This window comes from Mastacembelus armatus, chromosome 8 (genome assembly GCF_900324485.2).
Source record: "Mastacembelus armatus chromosome 8, fMasArm1.2, whole genome shotgun sequence".
NCBI classification, from domain to species: domain Eukaryota; kingdom Metazoa; phylum Chordata; class Actinopteri; order Synbranchiformes; family Mastacembelidae; genus Mastacembelus; species Mastacembelus armatus.
In genome coordinates this window covers 3,356,864-3,379,899 of record NC_046640.1, presented here as the reverse complement: position 1 = coordinate 3,379,899, position 23,036 = coordinate 3,356,864, and the positions used below count along the sequence as shown (strand labels likewise).

General features: G+C 39.1%; 1 protein-coding gene across 5 annotated transcripts in view; it reads left to right on the top strand.

Annotated features, from left to right (window-relative positions):
* Positions 1-7,805: 7,805 nt before the first annotated feature.
* Positions 7,806-23,036, top strand: part of ap2a1 (adaptor related protein complex 2 subunit alpha 1) — a 59,554-nt gene continuing 44,323 nt past the window's right edge. For 4 of the 5 annotated variants that reach the window (XM_026326105.1, XM_026326103.1, XM_026326104.1 and 1 more), the window contains exons 1-2: positions 7,806-8,553; positions 21,133-21,344. In XM_026326105.1, coding sequence (XP_026181890.1) covers positions 8,487-8,553; positions 21,133-21,344 — 279 coding nt within the window. In that variant the 5' untranslated portion in view covers positions 7,806-8,486. Of the gene's footprint in view, positions 8,554-18,410; positions 18,497-21,132; positions 21,345-23,036 lie in introns of all 5 variants that reach the window. The other variant, XM_026326102.1, reaches the window with a different exon arrangement.

Here is a 23,036-nt window from a genome sequence, read left to right as displayed (position 1 = left end):
GAACTTGGAACAAATTGAGGTAGTGTATTTCCATCATATTGTTGTGGTTTTCTTCCTACGTTGGTATTGGGAACCAATGCAAAGTGCATTTCTATTGTGTGTCGGCGAGAGTAACAACTTAGACAATGTGTTTTAGATTAAGCGGGTCGGGGTTTCTTGGTGAGTTTAATCGATGCCAGACTAATCTACCTGGCATACATCTGAGTGTTTACCTTTCTTTGAAACGCATGGAAGGTTACATGGTGACATGAAAAGCTTGAAAGTTTAATGTGAAAGCAGATATCAAACCATTTATTAGGAAAGCTACTTGAATGATAATAGTCTGAGTGATCTGATATTTACAGGAATCACTGCTGACAATTAATGAGACGTGTTGCATCAAGAATAAGTGAGGTTGTAGGTCAGCCACATTTGGATGCGGACAATTTCCAGTATATTGTGAATCAGGAGGTGTTTATTTTGACCTCTTCATTGACTTGTTCTTGTTCCAAGGCAAACTTGACATAGCCCTTTCTTAAGATGGACCCCATTCTCTCATAACAGTAGTGAGCAGTGGCCTCTGAAGATCTGCTGGCCCATCTGATTGACATGCCCTTACCAATTTCTTGTACTGCACACCTGCTGAGAGTCAGCGAATCTACTATATTCAGGCACATGCTTGGGTACATTGTCAGAAGGATATGGTGTGTACAGCATCTTTTGTCCTTAGTAGACGTGGGCACAAATCATCAGGTAAGTGAATATTACTGGAGCTTTAATTGAAAATGAAGGTTTTGTTGAACATTTGTTTTCTTCCTAGGTACAACATTGTCTTATTTGGGGCAATAGGGGAGTTCTCCAGAAAGGTGTATCATTGCTCATTACTAAGATATCTTGTGAGATTTTTTTAATGTTATTTTGAACCTAATGTGTTGCAAACATTAGTGTTTGTCTGTGTGTGCAGATCATGTACCAGATGGAGACTTTCCTCTACTTTAGAGAGTCAGGGGTCATGAAGGGGTTGAAAATGTGGCAATAGCTGAAACCATATTCAGTGTGAAAAGGACTGGAAGAAGCAGCTTCATCACTGGGAAAAGTCTACACAATCAAAGGTTATCATCATTATATGTAAAAAAAAAATGGCAAGAAACTGTCATTTGAGACATCTTTAACAGTCAGAAAGAATCCCAACTCAGGCATGAACTAACCACATTGCAGAATACAAAAGAAATCTTTATAAGCTATCAGCTATTTTGAAATAGACCTAGGAGAAAATATGAACAGTAACTGCATTGTTTAGTAATAAATAGTAAAGCTAACAGGGAAAAATAAATTGGTTATTAATTAAGTAATTAAATGTGTTAATGCTTTCCTGTTGGCATGGGTAAATTTTGTCTGATTTAGGATTGAGCGTCTGGCGAGATGTCTGGACCAGTGTAACCCAGCTTTACTATGAGGTGCTTCACAGCCTTGAGAAAGATGGCCTTCTGGATTTTTATGACACTGTGCGTATGTTTTATACACATTGTGTTCCTCCCTTGGCTGGCAGAAGCAATTCACACCTTTACAGACAATCATCCTTTGAAATCTGAAGGTGGACTCACCCCTAACCAGTTCTGGGTTTTGGGACACATGCAGAATCCTGCTGATGAAACTGAAGAAGACATGCAGGTTTGTTTAATAATCTACACTTAAAACGAACCTTTGTAGAACCCAGAGTTGTTTGGTACTGACTGGGAGACATTTGATGGTGTCACTGAAGAAGTTCAAGTCCCAGAAAATGGGTGTCCTCTGTCTCCAGTTGCAATGGAAACTGTGAAGTCCATCATCAATCCCCCTGCACCATTTGAATCATATGGCAGACTTCTATGTATCAATGGTTCAGTACATTGAAAGTCTCTGGGTAAAGTCACAGTATTTGAGTATTTTACAAAAATATGACAAATTGCTGTATCCCACAATGTTAGCAAATTGAATTTAAAAAATGTTGGATCCACATTTATTTTGAAATGTGACATAGGAAATGATCATTTTTACCATCTATCTGCCTTTTGTAGTGTGTAATGTGCCTGCACAACTATTTATCTGCGCTATGATTGCATAGTATCTGTGTGTCCAACTTCTTCCTATGGTTCATATAGTGAATGCATTATAATTCCAGTTAAATTTAGGGATTTTTACATTGTTAAAATAATAAATTTGAACATGTTGAACATTTAAAAGTAGACAACACACACACAAACCAGTTTAGCTTTAAGAGTATTTGTAACAGCCCATTCATTTTAATACTAAACATGGTAAAACATCAGAAAAATAACCACAAAACAGACATCAAAATAAGTGAACATGAATATCCCCTGAAATTCCATCAAGAATGGTCAAATAGCTCACACCCTATAAAAGGACTGCTCATGAAATATGGCTGTTTCTATAATGTTCTTGAATTCAATGAATGCTATCAGATGATCAACTGGAAACGTAATTGTGCAACTACACGTGCTTACTGTTGGAAAACAAATTGTATGATCAGAAGTCCTGCTTCTCACTTAGCAGAACAGGCTAATGTGCCTGTCCTGTCTGCCACTGCATGATTCTGCCAACTATCAGTTGCTGTGGAACTCATCACTCCGACTATCTTCTTCTAAAATGAGAGATGGGTGTTAGTATGAACTAAAAAAAAAAAAAAAGATTAACAGATCAGTAACTGTGTACCAGCTCAAACATGCTACAATCCTCAATTTCTTGTAGGAAGTCTTAGAAAAAATTCATGATGTTTATTTCTCTACAGTATTTCAGAGAGCCCGTCTCACTGAAATCAGGTTGGGACTTTTCCAGGATGAAGGCCACATCCACCTACAAAAACAATAAACCACAAAGGGTGCAGCTCTACAACACTATTTCTTATACTAAACAAAATTTAATGGGAACAACCAATCAAAGACAAATGTATATACCCTATCATCTTCCCCTGGAACAAACAGTGGCAAAGGTCCAGGTGTGTCTTCATAACCTTGAGCAGGTCATACAGTTGCAGGCCTTTTCTCAGCTGGTCAAGTATGGGGACAACTCTCATGGCTGAGTGCAGTACAATAGCCCTGAAATACAATCACAAGGTTTATAAATAATATTCAGATATTAATTTGTGTAATTCGCACAAGGACACCTGAGCGTTTCTCTCTTATGCGGGGCCTCACTTTGTTACGTGCCTCCTTGATCTAAATAGCCAGTAAATCTGTGGAAGAAGCCAAGTAGCCAGAAAATTCAGAAATAAGTCCTCAGGGGGAGTAGCTCTGATGTTCATGAGCTCTTCTTGGAATCTGAGCTGCCAGAACTGTGGCAGACAACTGCCCCCCCCCCCCCCCCCCCCCCCCCCCTGTTCTCTCTCTCTGTACTTTCTGCAGGTGTCTCCTTGTTGTTTACTGTTGCTGTTCTTTTCTCTCCCCTCCATCCACTAAAATGGAAAGATGAGTTTCAATGATTGATTATTCTTACTGATTATTATTTTTATTGTTTCTTACTATATTCTTGGTTTTTCAGGTTTCACAGTTTTTCATTTACAGGTTGACTCACAGAGTTCACCAAGGAGCTCCTAGGTGTGAGGAAGGGACAAGTATAACAGAGCATGCCTAGGATGGAGGGTTAACTGTCGAATGAGAATATAGAGTTTTAGAATATAGCCTTATTAGGGAATCACTTTGTAAAACAATAGTGAAGTACAGACTTAATTATCTGATTATGTGAATGATTATTTGCATTTACTTTGCATGCCTCAGCGTAATAGGAGCTGAGCAACAACGAAGCACTGGGGAAGACTGTGACTCTGTCTGACTGATTGTGTTCTATTCTGTTTTGCTCCTTTCTTGCAAGAAATACATTCAGAAAAAGACAGTCTGTCTGCACTCTCCTTATTGCTCATCCAATGATTTTGCCACAACACTCACCTTGGCACTATACAAATAAAAACTGAATTAAATTGAATGTTTTCTTTGGTATGTTTGACTGAATATGAAGGGTTATATTTCTTGATTAACCTTTTATTCCTTTTGGCTAAGTTTCACATCCACAAATGCAAATTACAGTAGGTACAAACATTATTTTCTATCTTTATGATTAATTTTAATAACTAGACAAATTCATTTCCTGCAGAAAATGTGTGTGAATGCTGAAAGCTGAAATGAATTGCTGAAAATTGCTGAAATGCATTGCAGAATAATCCTGGAAGCTGACATGTGAAACTGGAGTTGGATGCTTAAGTTGTTTAGCTAAAAAACTATTGAACATTGCTGAAAAGGGTGGAAAGAGAATGATATGATAAAGTAGAAATAAATTGTATTTGAATTGCTAAAGAAGGAAGTGTTACACTAATATACAAGAAGACACTGTAATGTAGGAACTTTGTAGTAGGATAGAAGTGAAGGAAGGAAGAACTGAAGGAATTAAATGTGGGTTAAAAAGTAAAAAGGGAATAGACAGAAAGAATGTGTAGTTTAAAAATTGTTTAAATATTGCTGAAAAATACAGAAGGTTAATGATGTGTAACCAAACCAGAAATATTTGAAGGAAGGTTTTCTTAAAGAAAGTATAGAAGAAAGAAGGAAAGACTGAAAAATGGGAAGAACTTAAGGAATGAAGCAGTATGTATAAAGAATAAACTGATTTGCATTGCTAAAAAGGCTGGAAGGGAAAAAATGTGGTGGAAATGAGCAAATATTACCATTTCTTTGCTTTTATTTTGAAACCATGAAATAAAAAGGCTTTTATTTTGAAAAGGCAATGTGCTGCAGGAGACTCATGTTACCTTGAGTTAAGATCTGAACTTAAATTTTGAATATTTGTTATGCTTTGGAACACTGCAGTAACTTCCTGTAGATACCCGTAGACCTTTATTGTGTGAGTACAAATATTTCTGGCTGGGAGAAGACAACAAGGTTTTCATTTAAAATGGCGTCAGATGGTGCCTAAACCTGTATCTCAATAGACAGTCAATTTTAAGCATATATTAGAGTTTGTTGGCTTTTATTTTGAAATAATGTAATAAAAAGGCTTTTATTTTGAAAGATGGGCATGTTGCAGGAGACTCATGCAACCTTGAGTTAAGATCTTAACATTAATTATTAATATCATAGTTTAGAAAGGTCCATTAACTTCCTGCAAATAACTGTAGACTTTTATTGTGAAAGTCTATGTCTTCCTGAAAAAGACACCATGCCTGACATTTAAAATGGCCACAGTTGGTGCCTGAAGCTGTTTGTCAATTACAAAACGATTTTAAGGTCATGTTGATGTTACAGGACTTTTTGAAATAATGCTATTAAAAAGGCTTTTATTATGAAAGGACAAAGTTCTGCAATGATGTGAAAGTCATCTTGTTCACTCATTCACAGAAAACAATACATTGATTTAAATTTTCTAAGACACTTTTTGTTTAGAAAGGGCATATGCAGGAAGGTGTGTCTGACCATGAATAGTCACGTGATTTACCCGAGACAAAGACCCACACAAAGACCTGCACAAAGACCTGCACAAAGACCCGCATAATGAGCCTTTCAGTCAATGTGGGAAGGGGAATTAGTGCAATACAATACAATACAATGCAGATCCAAACGTTTGCCATTGAGTCGTGTTTTTCCTCTAAGGACAAATTAAACTCTTCGTCTCTGTCTGGAACATATGAAGCGCTTCTTCATCCACGTAGTGCGCCATCATCCAAAAGCACATAAAAAGTGAGATAATTCTATGATGAAGTTTGACGTTTCATGTAATTTCTCGGGTGTGTACATAATTACCTGGTTCACCTCAGATTACTTCCATATGAACAGTGCGCTCAGCACGAGGCGGGATCAAATTAGCTGTAATGAGGTGAGACAGGAGAAAACGTACTTCTCCTTACGTTCATACCGATTAAATAAAAAGTGATGAATTGTTTTCGACTTGAATTGCTTCATTTAAAAGAAGACATTTCATGCTTTCTAGCCATATATTTATTATTTTTATGAGGCAAGTATCTGCTGAGATTCTGGTTGTTTTACTTACGTGTCTGTGAAGAGAGATGACAGAGACAGAGAAGACAGAGAGCGCACCCTGTCTGCACCCTTTACAGATTCGAGTGATATATTGCTTTTATACCTGTCCAGGGTGTACCCCTGCCTTCCACCCGAAAGAGAGCTGGGATAGGCTCCAGCAGATCCCTGTGACCCTAGTTAGGAATAAGCGGGTATAGAAAATGGATGAATGGATATTGCTTTTATCTGTATGATCAAAACTGACGGAGTAATGTTTGTTTTGGCGTTATCAGGAGAAGATGCCACAAAACGTGCCGGCACGTTTGTCGACCCCTGAGGGTTAAGCAAGCACAGTACAGGAGAAGCTGAGAAAACTTCACCTCACAAAATGGAGGACTACAGAAAAACTATAAGACCTATCAAAATAATTCCTGAACTAACAGAGCCAGGAGGCCTCAACGAAGAGACTGATCCATTTTTTATGAATATATATTCCAAAAAAATGAAGGATTGCTGGCACGTTAGAAACAGCCCTGTTTTCACCAGAACTCCTGGACCTCTTTTATAATGGGAGTGAATGAGAGATTGAGCGGTCACTCTCTGTGGGTTTGGCTACCTGGTGTAAAAACCGTAGGTCCTATCAAAATGAGAATAGTATTACCTGAAAGAAGACAAAAATCTCTACTACTTTTGAGAAAATGGTGTATCAAGAGACAAACAATGTAAACTGTGGCCCTTTTTAGTACTTTTGTGACCTCATAAGACTATGGCTGTGTGAGTCCTTTGAAGGACTGTTGTAACCTAATGTGAAGGACTTGCGTATCTTCAAAAGACTACTGCTGAAGGACTTACATGACCTCAAAGATCTAAAGAACAATTTTTACTGTACCCCGATACATTGTTTGTGTGTATTTGTCTTGGGTGTTTTATGTCTAATAAAGGTCTTAAAAAACGAAGAAACCACAACCGTAAAATTGCAGTTCATATTCGTAATTTTTTAAACTTGTAATGCTTTGAATCATATTCTGACAGACAAAATACACACCACATTTTATATATGATTTGACTTATACAAGAGTTTACAAAATGTTCATTTACGCACAACTATAGACTAACATGCACACATGTTTACTCGTACACACACGTCTTATTTGGCAGCTTCCTTACCCCATACTTACAGTCTAGTGATATCCTTTGGAGACGTTCTGGGAAACAGAAGACAGAAGGACTAACTCCATCCCTGATACTGACTGTCTGACCTGACCTGTCCTGTCCAAATCCTCTGGTTTGACATGCTCACTGCAGAGCATGTCTAGCAAAAAACCTTACCCTTCGGAGAGCTGTTTCCGGGCCCTTTATCTTTGGTACACCTACATATTATGTTTATACTAACTAACAACTATCAGAGTAGTTAGTTACTTAGAGGTAATTAAGATTAAAAAAATGACTTCTTCGTTGTTTGGAGGCTGGTTTCACTGCGGGACTTCATAGTACTACGGGAATTCTGTTCTCAAAATGATGTTATAATGACCAAATACAATCAAAGGAAATAGTTCAGTCCTACCTGTGTAAAGTGGCATGGGATGTGGTTTCTGCTGTAAAATGGTTGGAACATCCCCAAGCAGCACATGAATGAGGTATCTTCCCGCTCGTCCGATCTCTCCAGTTTGCCACATCCAATATTGCTGCGACGTACGACTCAGCGCTCAATACGGCTTCTACGTATATATGTCTATGGCTGTCCAACCCTTCCACAGTCACTGGCTAAGACGCGGCAGAAGGAAATGAGCGTACGCGTGCACGGTTGCGTCGTGCGGTCACGAGCTGGTTGTGCGGTCACGAGCCTTATCCGAGTGGAGAAGTGGAAGCTGGAGAAGCGGACATCAATTGTACCGGACATCTTCTTTACCACCTTTAGAGCGTGAAAATAAGAGCGAAGCGAGCATTTCATATCTTTGGTTGGCAGTTAATGCTCTCTGCTGAGTTAATTTGGTCAACCGGTGATGTATTCCAGTATTTGAGCGACATTACTAGCCAGTTAGCTAGCTAGCTTAATAGCTAGCTTACGGTGCGTGACTCGAAGTAACTAACCTTATATTCTCCGACATTATTTTCATTTGCATATCTCACCGCTTTCATCTTAAAAACGTACATATAGGGGGTGGTTTTAACTTTGGTGATTTATTGCTGTCGCTTCTGATCTTAGATAGAGACGGATTGAATGAAATAACGTTAGCACGGCATAGCGAGCGGAAACGAGCCAGTTAACAGGGATAACGTTAACTTGTCCTGCTGCTGGTTGATCCACCATCATCTAGCTAATCTAGCAAATGCTATCAGAGCTAGCCACCCACAAGAATACAGTGAGATTGATAGGTAATAGTAAATCATAAAGTTGTATTAAACGTCTGGACCTGTGAAGAAGCTATCTACTACTAAAGTTGGACTTCAGTGCTGAGTGCACATTTTTACGGATAAGGCCGGAGTGAGGAGAGACCTGCAAAAATGCCGGCTGTGTCTAAAGGAGATGGAATGCGCGGATTAGCTGTTTTCATTTCGGACATTAGAAACTGTAAGTTACATTTACTTTCATTCTATTTTCAAATTCTTGTCATTTAAAGTTAGTATTGCCAGCTCGTGTTGTTTCTGATTGCAGCGGTTTTACATTATATAGTTAAATTACGAGGGGGTAATGAGAGAGTGGTAATCGCCTGTACTCGTCAGTTTTTTTTCTTTACTTGCAGTTAACTACTCCACAATTTCATAAAAAGTACTTGTCAGTATGTTGCTTGTAACATTAACACAACAGAACCCACGGCCGATGCTTGGATGCGGAAAACAAGGCCTTTATTTTTTTATTGTTGGCTGTCGTGTTCTTCAGACTAACATAGATTAACAGATGATCCAAGTGTCTAAAAGGAAAGTGGAAACATTGCTCATTTTATTATTAATTTCATTATTTAAGGATGACAGTGTGAGAAGCTACACAGTACACGTTCTACTAACATTGACTATATGGAGGGCACCTTTCTGTCCAATGAACAGCAGAATTTCAGTTAAAATTTTTGATCCAGGTAATTGGACCTTTTTATGTAAAAAGCATATCCGATACCAATTATTATTTAGAGGAGAGGTTTTTTATATGTCCTCAAACATGCTTTGAGCTGGTCTTTGTTTGAAATTTGATATGTTTGTGTACACATTTACAGTATTGTTTAGATTAATTTTGTGGTTTCGATTTAAACCGTCTTGACCAGACCTATACCTATTTGCTGTAGATGGACCACCTGGTTTACAACTATTACAAACTATTATTCTGGTAAAATAATGTGCATAATGTGTAGCTGAGATATTCTACTTTCCAAAACTGATGTAATTCAATGAGCAGGTATTCAAATAGGGAATATTCTTCACTGTAAGATGTACATAAAATCATTAATCAATCAAAAGTAAACGCTTTCATAGGGAGCCCCCTGCATCAGGAGGCGGCCACCTCCCCCAGCAACCTGAGCCAATGGCATGACAGCAAGAACAATGGCCGCCCCCAGTGCAGAGGGCTTCCACCAAGAAAACATTGGAGCTAGTAAAAGAGGTAAATGGATAAGAAATGAGAAATGTAAGACAAACCTGATACACATTAAAATAAGTTAAAATGAATAAAATGAGCTAAAAAGTAATACCAATAGTAGATTAAATTAGATAAAATTGATAAGTAACTTACTGAATTCATTAACAGAATAACATCAGTAGAGTTAAGAGAATAATTAAAAGGACACGAGGTAAAAGCCAAGTTAAAAAGGTGGGTCTTGAGCCTACTTTTAAGTGTCGACATTCTCTGTGGCCCTGAGGGTCTCTAGCAGGCTGTTCCATGGACCTGGGGCGTTTATGGGGACGATATGTTTAATATGAGGAATAAAACTGACCTCAGAGTCGAAAATAACGTCCAGGCTTTTTAAAAAATTTATTTGATGGTTTTAATAAAAGTGCTTGTAATTTGGACAAGTGTTTCTCTCTCTTGTCTTCAGGATTGATGACTAAAATCTATCACTGTATCCCACACTTCACTACTGTTGCTGGTTGTAAATATCCAGAGGCATAGTCAGCACAAACAAATAAAGGATGGTCACTAACAGTAGACAAAAAGAAAACATGGAGTTAGATGGAGTTAACTGCACCTCTTTTGAGTTTGTATTTCCTGGAGAAATTAGTTACAAATATAAGCAAAATAAAATCCTGTCAGAATGTCATTTCTTCATTAGACCTTAATTGACTTATAAGTACATGTAAGATCAAGAATTTTCATTAGAAATTCTCAGTTGTTTCCAAAGAAAGTCTTGAGTCATGTTCGTCTAGTCTCACAGTCTATATGACCACCAAACCCTGTACAAAACAATGAGGATAATCAAAGATGCTACAAGTGATCATTAACTTAGGAAATCATTTTTTTCCCAATGTTAAATCCTCTTAATTTTTAATCTATAAACAGTTTCTACTACATCAACAGTGGCAGCGGTTCCATAATAATAAGCGGTCATAATTTCTCACTGTTAAATATGTGGTGCCTTGGTGGTGGTGTTGTGACAGGACTGGATTGGTTTTAACCCTCCACCAGGCTCAGTCATCTATTAGCCTGTCTGTGGATGTACAAAACTCATATGTAATGCTGGATGAATATTTAAAATCTGTTGCACCAGAGGCTCATTCTTCATACGTGGATTAACAGATCCAAGATCAAATGAGTTATGCTTAATGTTCTAATTGTGGACCAGGGTATCAGGTTTTGTCGGTTCTTTAAACACACCTGAGAGGCAGATTACAAAAGATGGATTAAATCATCTGCGATAACTGAGCACTCTCTTGATTCTTGACAAATCCATATATATCAAGAATCGAAACCATGATCAGCTGGATACCGAGTGGCTACAATGTCGAAGGAGAAAGCAAATTTTTTCAACGCAGCAGAAGAATTGCTGCCAGATGCTATGAAGAATTTAAAATTCATATGTTAAAACTGCTAAAATGTAGCCAGATTATTTAACTTTTCTTTAGAACTAAAGTAAATAGGAGGAAGGCAGACAGAAATTGACATGTACCTGCTGGTTGTTTTTATAGTGGGTAAAATAAGTATTGAACACGACTCAATAAATATATTTCTAAGGTGCTATTGACATGAAATTTCTAGCAGATCTTGGTAACAACCCATGCAATCCACACATGCAAAAAAATCAAACCTAGATGTCCCGTAAAATGGCTGAAAATATTGAATACATTTACTTAAATTTATTTAATACTTTGTACAAAAACCTTTGTTGGTAATGACAGCTTCAAGACGCCTCCTGTATGGAGACACTAGTCACATGCATTGCTCAGGTGGTGATTTTGGCCCATTCTTGGGAAAACAGTCTTCAAATCTTGAAGGTTCTATGGGCCTTTTCTATGAACTCTGATCTTTAGTTCTTTCTATAGATTTTCAGTTGGATTTAAGTCAGGTGATTGGCTGTGCCATTGTAGCAGCTTTATTTTCTTTCTCTGAAACCAATTGGAAGTTTCCTTGGCTATGTGTTAGCAATGTTTTACTAGTGTGACATACTTATGCAGTAACATCACATTAACACTGTGAATGTGTTTTGCATCTATAAAGACATTTTACTCTAATGCCATTGAACCAAAATCCAACAAGTCAAAAGTTCCTTTTGACAACTGCATTTAAATGTGAATGAAAGCCACCACACTAATTTCTGACACAATCTCATAACAATTATTCCACAGTCAGCAAGTGCCAGTCTTACATTTTGAATTTACTACTTAACTGTTTATTTTTAGTTTGCGTGCTGTTGCAATGCACAAGCACACTGTATATTATGATTTTTAGTGGCATTTAGTGTTACCATAGTGACGTAAATGGCAAAAAATGCAGAACTAATTTTTTTCAGAAATAGCAGGAAAGCATGGAGAATACTGATCCAAAGTCCCAATCACTGCAATTATATATTTTGCTATGAAGCTCATATCAACATCATACCTGAAGGCCATTTGTAAATTGTGACTGCAGCTGTTCCTTCACAGTAGGTATGCAAAAAGCATATCTGCAATTTGTTGAACACTTTTTTTTAAACATGTTGCGGCCATCAATCTCAAAATTATTAGGTCATTGTAAATTAATGTGAAAATTACTTAATACTTAATTACTATTACTTAATAATAGACTACATAGACACGGACATGTTACATGCTAAGACATCGTCTTTTGATAAAGTTTTAGTCTTAACAAAAATTGATAATCCAAACATGTTTTCAGAGAAGTTTTTATTATGGTTTAGTTACTGTCTATTGGAAGGTTGATTGCACATGCTGCAAAAAATTATTTACTCCAGGTTAGGTAATACATTCATTTGTTGATTAAAGTTACACATCTTCTCCCAGACCAATGGCAGACACACACCACACACTTACTCTGACTTGAAGTGTCTTTAAATGGATCTCCATTAGTAGGGGTGTGAGATATTGGCAAAAACGTATATCTCAATATTTTTTTAGGATTTTGATGATAATGATATGTAGACCATATATTGCAATCTACAAAAATGTATTTATAAAAGTCCCTGAATTATCTGTCTTGCCAACAAGATATTAACTGCTACCTAAATACTGGAACGGAAACTACATATTTAAAGGATGCGGGTCCTATTTATGTACTTAAAGTTAAAGCATTCCATGTCCCTAGAGCCAGAAAGATGAAGCTCTCGAGTCAAATCTACATTCCTACCCTCACCCATGGTCACGAGCTCTGGGTCAAGGACAAGATCTCAGATACAAGTGGCTGAAATGAGTTTCTTCCGCAGGGTAGCTGGATGCTCCTTTAGAGATAGGGTCGGGGGCTCAGTCACCCGGGAAGAGCTCGGAGTCGAACCGCTGCTCCTCCACATCGAGAGGATCTAGCTTAGGTGGCTCAGGCATCTGTTCCAAATGCCCCCTGGATGCTTCCAAATCATCCCTGAATCCTAACTTCACCCAGGCAACGGTCAGATGACCACTTTTCACCACTTGGTGACTTAACCCATACAGTATCTGCATTATATTTGCTCAGGTTATACAGTGGCTGGCCCAACTGGCTAGGCATTTTTTATCTGAGAGCATTACCATCATATCATAAACATCAAACACCACTATTTAGATGTCACTGTAACAAGAACACTGAGCTGTATAATCCACTAGCATGTTACTTTGTTTCAGGATTACTACATCCAACACCAAAAGGGACAATAAGCAGCTGACTGCTGGCATGGAAAGACCTGCTTAGTATTTTCACCAGTACATTATGCTAAAATTAAGTTTAGTCTAGAGCAGTAGTCTGGAGGGTGCAGATCCCATTTCCATCCAAAAATCAAAAAAAAGTCCCAAACCAAAAACAAAATCTGACCAGACAACATTATACACAACACACTTTGATTAATGTATAAATTGAAAAATCACACTATTCCCCATAAATCTGGGAGCATGGCACTTCATCCACATACTCAAAGCTGATTTTTTTTTTTTTTTTTATATATATGAGTGCTTCCTTATAACATTGCTCAAGGGAATCAAGCATAAGGTGAAGTGAATCGGTCCTAGCACAGAACCTTGAGGAACTTCATAACAAAATTTTGTGTGAAAGGTTAACCATGAACATGAACAAATTGGTCTCTGTCTGATAAATAAGATTGAAATCAATTTAGCGACGTTCCTTTAATCCCAATCACATGCTCCAGTCTCTATAATAAGATGTGGTGGTCATTGGTGTCATATGCAGCACTAAGGTCTAACAGGAGTACAAGTACAGAGACAAGTCCTTTGTCTGAGGCTAAGACAGTGTTTCTCAAACTGGGGGTGCAGAGGCTTGACAGGGGGAGTGCGACATCACTCCTGGGTGTTTCTTTTCCCTTTCATGTCAGAACATGTAGCAGGTAGAACTGTTGTTTTGGGTCTGAGCACCCTAAGTCCATTTTAGGGACGTACAACAACAAATCCACTGCCATGGTGATTTCTCACCGGTCTCTGTTTCTAACTGAATAGACACGTCTAGGTTTGAACAAAAGACCAGTTACCAGTTGAGTAATTGTTTGAGTACTTCAGTCTTAAAAGCCTGCGGTACGTTGCGTTTTATTAGAGATAAATTGACCAGGCCGGTCACTCTCACGTCTTGCCGATTCCGAGCCCTTTTATTGCCAGTGATGGCAATGATGTCACAGCCACTCTCACAGTTGTGTGTAAACATGTCGTTGGTGTGGAAGTTCTTTTCTGAGTGAAGATGACGCAAAGATCACAGTTTGCAACATTTGTAAGGCCAAAATACAACGTGGGGAAACCATTTTTGTTAGTAAGCCTACTTTGTTAGTTATATTTTACTTCTAACTTTTTCAAGGGGCCGAGCACTTTATTTTGTTGTTAAAGTTATTTTGTTATGAGAAGATCCTGTATCCATTATTAATTCCTTTTGTTATAAAATTTTTCATTGAGGAAAAGATTCTTGTTACTATAACTCTGTTAGTTACAGGAACTCATTTTATACATTACAGGCACAAAGCTCTTTTTGTTGTGAGAAGATCCTGTAATGTTTAATCATTTCTTTTATTTTAAAATAAAACATTTCATTGAAGAAAATATTTCTGTATCTGCTTTCATTACAGTTCTTCAATCACAAGTGGCAAAAATCGGAATCAGCCAAGAAAATTGCAATCGGTGCATCTCTAATAAAGATTAGTGGCAGAATGTCTTTAAGCGCTTTAGTCTGTATGGGGTATAGGAGACATGTTGATGATTGAGATGAAGCAATTGTTGAAGTTACTTCAGAGATCTATGAAAAAAAAACAATGTAAACATAACTGTGGTCTTACAGATGATTCAAGGGCTGCTGTAGTAGATTGATCGGTGGCAGCTGTAGGAGAGATCTGATGAATATTTTCAAATTTATTTGTAAAGATATTATAGTCATTACTGCATAGGGCTAAGGGAATACTTGTGTCAACAGAGCTGTGACTTTTTGTCAGCCTGGCTACAGAGCTGTAACGAAACCTGGGATTGTTATTTTCCTCTATTTGAGCTAAATAGTATGCAGCTCTGGCTTTATGGAGAGCTTTTTGACATGTTATTAGACTTTTTCCAGGCTAGGTATAATTCTTCCAAGGCCAGGGGCACACTACACAATTTTCAAATCTTCACTGATTTTATAAACATGGGAGGTCAACATACATTGAGAGTTTCAATGGATTTTTAATATAATCCCCTGAACACATACATTAGATGATACAACAAGATCGGGAGACCACACACCTGCAGTTTGTAGATTTCATGTCACTTTGTGACCCACAGCCTTTAATTGTTGGCTCTGTTGTGGTATGTCTTGCACATGGACAATACATAAAAAAGATACTTGCGCTGTTGGCATAATTGTACAAGCATGTCTTCTTTATCAATGCTCATTTTGTTTTGATGCATTACCATGTTTGTGAGGAGTAAAAGTATGCAACATCCAATTGGTGACGTTTTCTGGGCTCGCTCTCATTGACCGATGAGTGTGGATAAAACAGTGAGTGGGTTTATTTTCATTTTGAGAGAAACCAACTGAATCTAGTTTGGAGAAATTTAGTCAAAAGAGATCTGATGTTTAATAATTCACAATTAACTGTTCTGTTTTTCTGTTCAGTAAAAGGATTAGTCTTTATTAGCTTGTCTTTTTAATTCGGTCATATTTGTAGAAATGACCTGCACTTTGCAAAGTGGGGTGAATGCCATCCCTCGCTGTCAAGATGGAGTCTGGTCACCCAATCCAAATAAGTAACTAGCTGCATTACTGGAAGTTTGTACAGAACATACTTCATAGCAAATAAAACTCTTTCACAGCTGAAAATGTATGGGTAAAATACAGTGGTGTGAAAAGTGTTGGCCCCCTTCCTGATTTCTTATTTTGTTGCATGTTTGTCACACTTTGTTTCAGATCATCAAACAAATTTAAATATTAGTCAAAGATAAAACAAGTAAACACATCATGCAGTTTTTAAATGAAGGTTTTTGTTATTAAGAGAAAACAAAATCCGAAACTACTTGGCCCTGTGTGAGAAAGTGTTTGCCCTCTAAACCTCATAACTGGTTGGGCCACCCTTAGCAGCAACAACTGCAATCAAGCGTTTGCGATAACTAGCAATGAGTCTGTTACAGCGCTGTGGAGGAATTTTGGCGCACTCATCTTTACAGAAATGTTGTAATTCAGCCACATTGGAGGGTGTTCGAGCATGAACCGCCTTTTTAAGGTCATGCCACAGTGTCTCAATTGGATTCAGGTCAGGACTTTGACTAGGCCACTACAAAGTGTGTTTTAATTCAGCCATTCAGAGGTGGACTTGTGACCCAAAAGTTGCGGGTTCGAGTCTCAGGATCGGCAGGAATTGTCAGTGGGGAGGAGTGAATAGCCAGCGCTCTCTCCACCTTCAATACCATGACTCAGGTGAGACCCTTGAGCAAGGCACCGAACCTCCAACTGCTCCCCAGAAGCCGCAGCAATGGCTGCCCACTGCTTCGGGTGTGTGTGCATGGTGTGTGTTTACTGCTGTGTGTGTGCACTTTGGGTGGGTTAAAATGCAGAGTGGAATTACCCAGTTTGGGATCAATGAAGTAAATTCTTAATCTTAATATCTGTACTCGAAAGTACTCACACTTGCAAGGACACATCAACAGCAGCCCTGGAAACTCCAATGAGCTTTTCAAAACTGTAAGCCATCTTCTTAGTGCCCATACACCATTTATTTATTGATTTCAAAAAATGAGCCGATCTGAATGGCAGCAAGTCTGAGTAGTTCCGTTTTTGTTTTTTAGTTTTTTCATATGTTTTGTCTTACAGTGTGCACTGGCTCAAGTAGAATAGTGTACACTAGGGAGGAACTGTTGGCCTTGTCAAAGATTGGACACAGGGAAAAACACCCAATTTCGACTATGCTGAGGAGACCATTTCATGGATGTAGAGCCGGACCTACGTTAAACAATAAAATGAACAGTAGAAGGTGGTGATACAGGCCATTTCTGCCCTCTGTGCTCATGGGGAACGTCACGAAAGGTGGGGGATTTATCCTATTTTTGAACCAGAATCAGATAGAGGATCTGCTGTCTGGACATTGAATTGGTCTCAGTTGGTTTCCACCCATACTATGTGCCAAGGGAGATTCCATATATAGAATTACCATTGTTGTTTACATTCCACCTAAGGTGACGCCTGCAACGGCGTGTGACATCATCCATGATGCTGTTGCTAGGACCCAGCATACCATTACAGGGGATTTCTATCACGTCTCTCTGTCCTGGCTGACTGACTTTATACAGTATGTAGACTGTCCAACACATAGAGAAAGGACATTAGATCTGTTCTATGCTAACGTGAAAGAAGCTTACAGGGCTGTACCTCTTCCACCACTGGGTAGATCTGATCACAGCATTGTCTATCTTCAGCCCAAATACTGACCCTGTGTGCAGAAGCTTCCTGTTACCACCAGGTCTTTCAGGAAATGGTCACAAGAGGCAAGCACAAACTGGGATGTACTGTTGGAGGAGCAGGAAATGGACACCGACTTGGACAGGAGAGTCATCATCACTGACTACATTTATTTCTGTAGAAACACAGTACTCCCAGTTAGGGCAATACGGTGCTATCCTAACATTAAACCATGGATCACCAGTGACATGAAAGACCTCCTGAACCAGAAGAAGAGGGCATTGCAGGTCAGGGACAAGGAGAAGCTAAGGAGTATACATCGGGAGCGCAAAAAAACACTGAGACAAGTTAAGGTGGAGTACAAGAAAAAGTTGGAAAAACAGCTGGAGAACAATAATACCAGGGAGGTGGGGAGGGGGTTAAGGATCATCACTGGCTACAAACTGAAGAACTCTGTCTTTGTATGGTGATGTGGATAAAGCCAATACCTTCAACCAGTAGTACATCAGGTTTGACAGTGTGGCTACTTCTACCTGTGTCTCTGCAGCTACTCCCTCCACCACCAGCCCAGCGGTTGCTCCCTCCACCTCTGAAGCTCCTCAATACACCTCATTGTCTGACTGCTCCCTCCATCTTTACCTCTGCTGCTGCTCCCCGTACCTCCATCTCTACTACTGCTCTGTCCACCATTATTACCTCTACAGATGTTCCCTCCACCATTATTACATCTTAGGCTGCCCCCTCCACATATTCAGCTGTCTCCTCTACCTCTGCAGCTGCTCCCTCCATCTCCAACATGGCAGATGCTCCCTCTACCACCACATTTGCATCTTCTCCCTCCTCCTCCACTGCTGCAGCTCCTTACAACACCACATCCTCTATGACTGCTACCTTCATCTCCACCTCTGCAGTTGCTCCCTGTGTCCCCACCATCCAATCTGAACAGCTCCTCTTGTCTCTAACAACAGAAGGATTGGAGCTGACTCATGAGACTTCGGCCAGGGAAGACAGTAGGACCAGATGGAGTGTGTCCAAGACATGGTGGCCGGTAGAGGTGAATAACTATAGATTGGTGCTTTGACATCCCACATCATGAAGACCTTGGACCGGCATAGCATGAGGTTGCAGGTTGAGGAGGATCTTGATCCCCTTCAGTTTGCCAATCAGAAACACATGGGAGTGGATGATGCTGTAATGTACGTGCTGCACCGGGCATATGCCTATCTGGATGTGTCTAATTCACATATGAGGATTATGTTCTTTGAAATCTCAGCACTATACGGCCTCCCATGCTGAGAGACAAGCTTCTATGTATGGGGTGGCCCCCTCCACTCCTGAGGTTTTTAGGCCCAAATAAATAATTTGTGTGCGTGAAAGGTTCATCATAAACATGAACAAATTGGAATCTGTCAGATAAATAGGATTGGAACCATTTTAACGCTGTTCGTTTGATTCCAATCACATGCTCCAGTCTGTAATAAGATGCTGTTGTCCTGTATTTGTCTACAGGACAAATAGAGAGATGAGTAGGGCTGTTCAATTAATTGAATTTAGATTTCAATTTGGGTCTCAATGTTCTTAATGACGCGCATGTGCACTTTCACCCCGGAAACCCTCTGACTATAATGTTGGTGAAACAAAAATCAGCGTGAGTGAAGATGGCGGAGAGAGAGCAGCCACAGAAGTCTTTCGTCAACAGAAGAGGTAGAAGCAATTTCGTTGTTTGGATTTGAAGCGGCCGTGGATCAAAAACATTGTGTCTTAGATTTGCTACACACTGGTGTCGGCACCGTTTGCTAACACCACAAATCTTTTCAACCATTTAAAATTTAAACACAGACTGACATATGATAAAATAAAGAATAAAATAAAATAAATACATATAATAAAAAAGAAACAGAAAGAACAGCGAACAACCCCCACAACGTCCTTCACTACACAGTCATCAATTAGTTTAAGGCACATATGTGAACAAGCTTTTTTCTGTCTGCAGTACGTAGCCTGTTACTAGAGATACATTTACCAAGTCCAGTAAAGAAGAGCCAACTAATGGCAGGGTGTCTTTGAGCAGTCTAGTCGGGATGGGGTATAAGAGACATAATGATTTAGATGAAGCAACTGCTGATGTGAATTCAGAGATCTGTAGAAGAGTCTAAACATGACTGAGGTCTTACAGATGATTCAAGAGCTACTGTAGTAGAAGATTCATTTATGGCAGCTATAGGAAGCATCTGATGGATTTTATCTATTAATAGTTATTTCATTTTTAAATAAACTGAAAGTCATCACTGCTGAGAGCTAAGGGAACACTGGGCTCAACAGAGCGGTGACTTTTTGTCAGCCTGGTGCTGAAAAAAATCCTGAGAATGTTCTTATTTTCCTCTATTAGTGATGAATAGTATGCAGTTCTGGCTTTACGGAGAGCTTTTTTTATATGTTAATAGACTGTTTTTCCAGGCTAGATAAAATTCCGCCAAATTTGTGGAACGCCACTTCCTTTCCAGTCATTGTGATGCCGGCTTTAACCCTCGGGGGTCGACGAACACACCGGCACGTTTTGTGGCATGTTCTCCTGACAACGCCGAAGCAAACTTAAATTACTCCGGTACTTTGGTTTTGATCATACAGAGCAATATATCATTCAAATCTGTAAAGGGTCAAGTTTTATTTGTATACCCTCATAATAACAACAAAGAGCTGTGATTTTGTAAAATAAAGAAAGCAAACAGGGTGCACTCCGTCATCTCTCTTCACACATACGTAAATAAAACAACCAGAATCTCAGCGTTATCGGCGTTATCAGGAGGAAATGCCTCAAAATGCACCGGTGCGTTCGTCTACCCCTGATGATTAATCAGGCCCTATTCCTGACGTACTGGCTTACACAGCGACAGCAGCCCAAACATTAGCATGTGAGCTGCTGCTGGCTGCTCTTCCATACTTTGTCCTGTGTGCGTCAATGTAACTGATGTGCTCTAACAATTCGCCATGTGGATGGAATGAGTTGTTAGAGCAAAGTTATGGTGCAAGTGGGTGGTAACCATAAACACGTGCTAACCTTGTGCCTTGCTGCTCTGTTTTTTTTTTTTTTTCTGCTGCGTGATTAGCTGGAAGACCTGTCCTATCGAATAAAAAATGGCTTATAATTGAGATTGACCTTAATCTTATCACCATGCAACATAAAATTTGATATTTGACACAGCCCTACATGCAGTTCATGTGATGTGCAGCAGTTCATGTGATCTGCAGCCAGCTATGTTCAACATTGTATTGGGCTGAAAAGGGAGAGCCGGCAGTCTTGTGTTTTGTACAATGCTCTTTGCTAATAAGGAGTGAGGGAGAGAACAATTCCTTGCTTTTGGTGTTTATGGAATGCAGGTATTTTGCCAACATAGGTGTCAGAACTCACTCATACTGGGGAATCTAACTTATTTTTTTATGTTACTGCACACTATTGGAATTTGAGGAAATTTGGCATTTTATGGAGCTATAATAAAATTGACAAATAAGGTAGATATTGTCCCACAGTATCTGGAAGATGATAAAATAAGAGTCCTATAAGCATCTGTTTTTTTTTTTTCTTTTTTTCATTTGATTCTTAAACTTCTAAAATATGAAGTCTTTTATACTCAGGTCTAACATGTCCATAGTTTCAATGCTGACATTGTATTTCTTCCTTCCCCATGTCAGGTAAGAGCAAGGAAGCTGAGATCAAACGGATCAATAAAGAGTTGGCCAATATCCGCTCTAAGTTCAAGGGGGACAAGGCTCTGGATGGCTATAGCAAGAAGAAATATGTCTGCAAGCTACTCTTCATCTTCCTTCTTGGCCATGACATCGACTTTGGGCACATGGAGGCAGTCAACCTGCTGAGCTCCAACAAGTACACAGAGAAACAGATTGTAAGTCCTCTATCGACAGTGTTGTGCGTGTTTAAAGCATTGATTGATGGTGTTTAACCTGAAACAGAATTTTTGAGTTTTCAGGTTTACATGAAATATTTGACATTTAGAATTTTGCCATGTCTTTAATATTGCTTGTTTTGTATTTATATATTCTTATTCATTATTATAAATACACAATTTCATCGTTATTCGTTATACACCTTTAACATTCATGAAGATTTATTATTCACTCCATTCTATAATTACAGTACAGTCCAGTGAACCTCCAGAACAGCTACCCCAAAGTAACTTTAGAGTCATGTTGTTTAGAGTCAGTTGGAGAGGAGAGCAGAATCTGTCTTCTGGGAGCACTTGTGGGCTGCTTTGTAATGTCACAATTAGTCAGGTGTGTACCCAAATACAGAGAAACCAGAGAAACTATATTGTATGGATTTATTGCAGGGGCATGAAGTGCAAATAGGCAAGGAAGACTTATGCAGGAGTGAAACGCAGACCGAACTATCACCAACCGGGTACATGAATCAGAGTCCATCAGAGTCTGCATTTTAAATGTTTCTGTTTTCTCATATAAGCTTTAGACAGTGTCATGAGAATCATGTCCCAGCAATATGCAGCCCACAGCAGGAGATTGTCTATTGGGGCTTTTCCACTAGCACTACTTTGCTCTACCCGACGAGACTTGACACTGGTTGTTTTTTTCTTTAAGGGGTTGTACTTGGTAGCAGTTACATTTTTAGTACTTCTCCAACCAAGGTCCCAAGCAAGCTGAGCTGATACTAAAATGTGACGTCAACTGACCACTGATTGGCCAGGGAGTGACGTCACTAGAGGAGTCTTGAGCGCACTGTCTGATTGCGTCTGACACAAGCATCAAACCCACCATTTTTAAAAACTGACAAAAAGGATCGTTTGATTTTCCACTTTTATAGTCTTTAAAATATAACTGTTACTCGGAAAGTAACACCGTGGTCTTGTGAGGAGGTGTGAACATTTCTGTATTTGGTTGCATCACGGCAGTTTTGCACCACCGTGTTATGACAGCCCCACCCATGTTGAGGTGGTACTCAATTGTAATGGAAAATGATTAAAACCGGCATCCATGGAGAGACCTCTTTAGAGCAGCTGGAATTAGGGCTGCAGCTATCGATTATTTGAGGAGTCAAGTATTCCACTGAATATTTCAGTGATTACTCAAGTAATCGGATAAAATAGACTTTTGCATTTTTAAACAACAATACTATTGCGTAATGCATGACAGAAATGACAGGTTACATTGAAATGACGTTACTTTGTGTTGGCTCTGCTGGGTGAGCCTGTCTGGCTCACAAATGGATGCTTTCTTGTCAGATGTTGAAGCATTGACGAAGTGCTGTTGTGGTGCGTGAGTTCTACTTTATAATACACACATTGCACCATGTTGTCATCTTCTTTAACCCTCAGGGGTTGATGAACACGCTGGCATGTTTAGTAGCATAACACCGAAAAGAACTTAAATTACTCTGTCAGTTTTGATCGTACAGATAAGAGCAATACATCATTCAAATCTGGGGTCTGCTTTTATTTTTTTTTACACTTATAACCACAACTCTGCTTTTGTAAAACAAAGAAAGCAGACCGAGTGCGCTCTGTGTCTTCTGTGTGTCACCTTTCTTCAGACAAATAACTAAAACAACCTGTATCTCAGTGAAT